Raw genomic sequence first — 6,000 nt, forward strand, 5'->3', positions numbered from 1 at the left:
GGCATCTTAAGTAAAGTCACATCTGTGATGTGACAGCGAGATCATGCAGAGTTTGTTCACACCCTACTTGTGGTGTGGACCACAGTCTCATCTCCACACCAACATTAAGGCAGGTCAATGGGTCACCCAATCAAGCTCCAAAAGCAGCGGGGGATTATGGCAAACAGATGTTTCTCTGGAAGACAAATCTCCCCTTGTTTGTGTGTATGTGCGCTGGGAGCAGGGGTGAGTACAAGTAAAAGCTTAAAAAACAGCCTGCTATAGGAGAGGACTGCCTTCCTCATGCACAGAGAATTTCAAGGGGGGGAAATGGAAAAAAAATACAGGTGCAATTCAAAAATGCAGGGATTTGTTGTACCTTGCATGACAGGTTAAACACTGTTTAAAGATCACGGTGAAAGGCAGAGGGCTCTAGCAGAACCTCCCACTGACAGCAGGGGTGTGTTGGGGCTTGCATTTGCCACAGTGGGAGGTACACTGTCATTTTTCACGGTGGTATACATTTTGACGTTAAACAGGTTCTTCGATGGATTTTATAACTGAATGGCAATTTCCCTTCTTCTCGCTGCCTGGCTTTAGGACACGCCCGTGGACAGCTGGCAGTCATGTTGTTTGTTGGCAAATCAACTCTGGAAGGTGGTAATCGGGATCAGATGTTTTACAGAGTGCCTTCTGCTCAAGTCACCTGTATAACCCAGAATTTACAGCCTCTGCTTGGCATTTAAAACATGAGGGGAGAAAAAGGAGAAGAAAAAAATTCAGTAGGTGGATCCTCTTTAGGTGGTGGTAAATTACTCCCTGCAGCAGGAAAGATTACCATAACAGTAAGAGCAGAGAGGAGTTGTTTGAGGTATTTAACAAGAAGTCCTTCAAGGCACAGCCATTAGATAGTTTAGCCACTTCAGTACACAGTGGGGTAGCGTGAGTGCTTTGTGGGGATGAGAGCCGAATGCTTCTCAGCCTGTGTTTGGTATGAAGAACAAGATTACTGCTTTTGTGAGCATGTCCGCGTAACCGACGCCACAGATAAACTGAGATACACCACTCTGACATTACTTTATCCAAATTCCCTTTGGAAGAAAGTCTTTCCACTGGACAACCATCGTACAACACTTCCAGGAACTTATTTAGCTATCCATTTCAAACCATTATCTAAATTGACTTTAATTTCAAACATCACGCAACATAAAAACTACATGCATAGAATCATTAGTGAGATCAGATGGGGGAAAAAAACTCTTAAAAATCTTTGCTTTTTCTGCTCCCAAAATAAGGTTTTGAACAGTTTTTCCTCTACAAGAGTGCCATGTGTCTCGATCTTGCAATCTCTTGTTAATGCCAGAAACTTCCACACAATTTAAATAAGTTTTTTTTTTTACCCCTCTGGATTGTAGTGCCATTTATTCATCTAAATTGTTCAACACACAAAACAATTATTCATTAAAAATCCATGTAAAAATGTCTCTAAAGAAATGACAATCTGAATAAATAACACTCTGGGCCAGAGGAAAATTGTGTATTGTTAACTTTAGTGTAAATCATCCATTTTAAAGGATAATTAAACACTTTGTTGCATTTCACACCGACTGCATCGTTGCAAGAACGGCTCACAGATGAAACAGGACTTTAAAGCACACATCACGGTTGAATTACACTGTTTGAGTTATCTAGTTAGTCCAAATGTGATTTCAGGGACAGGCCAGGGGGGTTTGGAATTCCTCGGCCCAACTTTCGACAGGGCTTCACTCCTGACCGTGTCCCCTTCCCCCACCACCTCGGCTCAAACTTTGTACTAGCCATGACTGCTCCCTCTGAACTGCCCCTCTTGGTTGTCAACCTTGCTATTTATGTGCTTGTTTGCTAACACTAAAGCAAAGCCTGCCTGGATTCCCTCCCACCAGCACCCTGACTATAAACGCATTTTCACACAGCTAGGTTCCGCAACCCACTCTCTGCCCTTTTTTTTTTTTGCAAGTTTTAAGCTGGAAGTTAAGGCCAGCAAAGGGGCTGGCTGTGCTGGATAAAAGAGGCCTGTGTTTCCCCTGCCCCGCTGGCCCAGCCTCCCTGTCCAGAAACCACAAGGCTGAGCTTTCTCCTGTGCTGGGTGGCTGTGGGAGGGGTCTGTGGACAAGAGTCGTGCAAGCAAATGTCTGCTGATGATGACCCATGTCAGGTAACTGCAGCAGAGGAAGGCCAGCAGATCAAAGACTGATCTGATTGGACTGTCTTAGGTCCAGGCTAAAGACATTATATGGCCAGAAATACAAACACCTTCGCACGCAATATGATTTTACAGTTCAGAGTTATCACACGTAATGAAAGATGTGATGTAACGGTAAAGAAATAAATATGGAGAATGACAGCTGTTATTCTAGGAATGCACCAATATATCAGCAGAATATTGTAATCAAAAGACGTCAAAATCTATAAATTATGCGGCATCTACATTTTAAAAGCACAACGCAAAGCAGAAATACTCCAAAAATGTTCCCATACATTTATCCCCCCTGACTCAGAGAAACCACACAAAACAAAGCAGAAAACAAGAACATCTATATCAAGAAAATTTGCACAATGGATGAATCCCTTGTGGCTTTCCTGTGTGTAATTTTGAGTGAAGTGTATTTTTGCTTCACTGTACAGTAAGAGGGGCAGTAAATGGCAGGTGATGGAGACTGTACACAAGATATTTGGGCAGCTGAGCAACCAAAACGCCACAATGAGGGGAGGCAGTTACTTGAAGGCCACAACCATGGCAAACATTCCACACTGCAATTTTGTATCTATTTTTGCACACGGACTCCACGAGGGAGAAAAAAAAAAATATAATTAAAAGCATAGGAAAAGTTGTGCTGGCTCAATCAGTTCTCTTTGAAGTGACTGGACAGATAGGCACAAACTGAGCGCACATTTCTGATGCGTTTAGCTGAGCAGCCATTCAATACACAAGGATAAAAACTATTCACCCACCAGCCCACGACTCCTCACAATGAATGAACAGAAATATTAAGCAGTGAACAACAGAGCCTCTCAGAGGCCATCTTGTTCCTGGTAAACTCCAGTCTGCTTGACAACAGCACTGCCGTCATTCTCTTTTTGCAGCCATGTATTTCGGTCTGCCACCTCCTATCAACACCACGTGCGGAGCCGCGCTGAACTCAGACCTCAGTCAGCCTGTCAGAACTCAGAGAACCACATTTTCTTGAGACCAATTCAATTTTCTTCAGACTGAACAGCACACAGGTCTGCTTCCATGCAAGTCTAACATATGCCCGTTACGCGCTATTAGCTTAAGACTTTGAGACAACATATGGTGCATAAGATTATGAAACGTCTGCCTCAGCAGTACTCCTGAACTGCAACTCTTGTGGCTACACAAGGATTTAGGATACACACAGGAAAGTATAAATATACAAACCTATTCGAACACAATTAGCAGCTGCCAGGTCTTTTTATTACACTTCACCATCAACCAGCCACTGAATTGAGCATTTAATCATTGTACAGACTCTACTTCGATTTGTTTTCCCCTTCACATAAAAAGCCAGGAAGCATGCTCTGATAGAGTGGCTTCCTTATTGCTTCCTATTGGCCTTCTCGGTGACTCCTGCTGCAACTTGGCAAGCAGACATGGCAAAGCAGAGTCACAGCATGGATCTCAAAGTTTGTTCAACAGCGAGTATTTAAATGGGATCAACTTCTCTAAAGTAATTCCAATGAATAGAAGAAAACAAAAGCAAGAATATTTGGCTAGGATTTATACACTGTGTGTGATGACTGTGTGAGTAACCAAATGCTTCTGTAAAATTTAGACTTCGTAAATCCCCCCCCGAAAAAAAGAATTATAAAAACAACCCAGAAAGACCAGACTCCTAACTTTTAATACCTACTCCTTTGGAAGTCAAGCTTTAGGGACAGTAAAGAGAACTGCTACCACTTGGACCTGGAGCAGAAATCACAGCCAAGAAACCAAGAGGCGCCCTGCTGAGTTACACTAAGTTGCCCCAATAAGAAGCCTTAAAGAGGAAGGGATTTCAGCACCAAAGCCATGTGGCAGCTGTCACCAAGACACACAGACACACACAAACCAGGGCGACCAAGGCCTCCAAGGTAAGATGGAGCAATCCGGAGACATATTTTAAGTAAACAAACGAGGATGCACGAACCACACACAGTAGAACCTACTTCTATATCAAAGAACTCCTGAGAGTCGTCCAGCCCCTGCACACGGATCTGTATTCCTCTGCCTTGGCTTATTCTCCTGTTGACCATGTTACCACTGAGACTCTGGCCCGGCTCCAGAGTGCTGATCCCAGCATTGAACTGGGCTCCCAGTCTTGTGCCAGGGGTCTGCAGGACCCTGTATGAACCCTCTATCTCCCCCATTCCAGCTCAGGGAAACGCTCCTGCAAATTCAGAAAGCAACAAATATTAACACAAAACTTCCACTGATCAAATATTTTCTTTGTTCTAAGGACAAACTATTTGGGCATAAAAAAACAAAAAACAAAAACAGTCCAAACAGCTTCCTTTAACTGCGAAGTTGCGAAGCCGTTTACGCACACCTGAGGCTCATTCATAGGAAATGGACCGCATTACGCTTACATACAGAAGACTAAAGTAATAATGACCCAAACCATTTATATTTAACCTCAAGCAGAAGTGCAGGTTGGCACAAAAGACGGCCTAACATACGAAAAGAACCGACGGCGCACCGATTTTGCCCTTCATGCGGGGCCCAAAAGTCCCACCAAGACGTAAACCGCGTTTACAGCAACACTTAAAGCCAGAAAAGCTTTCGGGAAAAGCATGAGGAATGTTTAAGGTGAGGTTTGTTTTCTTGATGAGAAACTCAGCTCAGTGGATTCCAGTGTACGGTCGAGAACCGAAGCTAAGTTAATTATCTTAACCGAGAATTAGATCCGAAAAAGTCGCCACACGAGAAAACAAAAAAGGAAATTTGCTCAAAAGCGGTTTTAAACTTACCGTTCTGCCCGAAAAGAAACTAAACGCTAAAAGTTTGAAACGCCGAAGAGGACACTACTCCGCTCCATGGTCGTCGTCAGCCAAACGAGTGCGCACTCAACAGCGGTTTATCATTGGCTACAGCAGAGCCGTCTGTCCTGCCATTGGTTCAAATGTGGCTAAGGATCGTAGGCAGGAGAGCCAAGATATACTTTCTTCTACTTTAAATGGCTTTCACGGATGGAGAAGAAGGAACTCACCAGTCGGAATATTTCTTTTACGAGAGTAATGTTGCAAAAAGTAAATGGGGATTTGCGCCAAGAGTCAAAGTCGATAATAAGAAGTGTTTTATATCATTAGTTTGGTCTGATTTGACCCACAAAGCGAAACTGCCATTATTTAAGTTTGGGCTAAAGTCTGACCCGTAGGTGATGTAAATAGACTTCACTGTAAACTTCTAAGTGGTACAAATTTAGTAACACAAATTTAGTAAAACTATGTGAGGTAAGGAGGAGGACTTTTTTTTTTTATTGTGGAGGCGCTCCCCCTACTGTTCTCTCTCAAAAAATCCCAAACAACGTTGCATCATGCTTTAAAAATGCTTTGATAGGTTCTATAATTAAATCTGATGTATATGCACGCATTTCGACTGAATGTGTGTTTCTCATAAACCAAAATGTGTACCAACACACCGCAGAAATAATGTTTATGCTGAAGTACAAGTATTGATAATAGAAATCCTGTTTGGAATGAGGAATGATGGGGATAAGGCGAGGCTATGGGTTACTAATCGAATGCAATCGATTAACTGATCATCAGTAAGCGGGAGCACCTCTATGAAGGCAGAGGTTTTGGCAGTTTGCTGGTCTGGAGCAGTCAGGTCAGACCATTTGCAAGTGGAAAACACTCATGGCACTTGGTAGTCCCCCCCAGGAATGGACGACTCAGCAAATTCACCTGCAGCTCAGAGAAACTGCAGAAAACCAAAGAGCTACATGTCAGACGCTACAGACGTCAGTTAGACTTCTGAAACGA

At 43.1% G+C, this 6,000-nt stretch overlaps 1 protein-coding gene across 1 annotated transcript in view; it reads right to left on the reverse strand.

Annotated features, from left to right (window-relative positions):
* The window catches only part of farp2 (FERM, RhoGEF and pleckstrin domain protein 2), a 30,308-nt gene extending 25,248 nt beyond the window's left edge, over window positions 1-5,060 (reverse strand). Inside the window, exons 1-2 of the mRNA XM_085347181.1 lie at window positions 4,987-5,060; window positions 4,186-4,406 (exon numbers count right to left, since the gene is read on the reverse strand). Of these exons, the coding sequence (XP_085203307.1) occupies window positions 4,186-4,386 (201 nt within the window). The 5' untranslated portion in view covers window positions 4,387-4,406; window positions 4,987-5,060. The remainder of the gene's footprint in view (window positions 1-4,185; window positions 4,407-4,986) is intronic.
* Window positions 5,061-6,000: the final 940 nt, after the last annotated feature.

This window comes from Diplotaxodon limnothrissa, linkage group LG23 (assembly GCF_057381915.1).
Source record: "Diplotaxodon limnothrissa isolate DT_005_m linkage group LG23, D_limnothrissa_male_GT1.1, whole genome shotgun sequence".
Lineage (NCBI taxonomy): Eukaryota > Metazoa > Chordata > Actinopteri > Cichliformes > Cichlidae > Diplotaxodon > Diplotaxodon limnothrissa.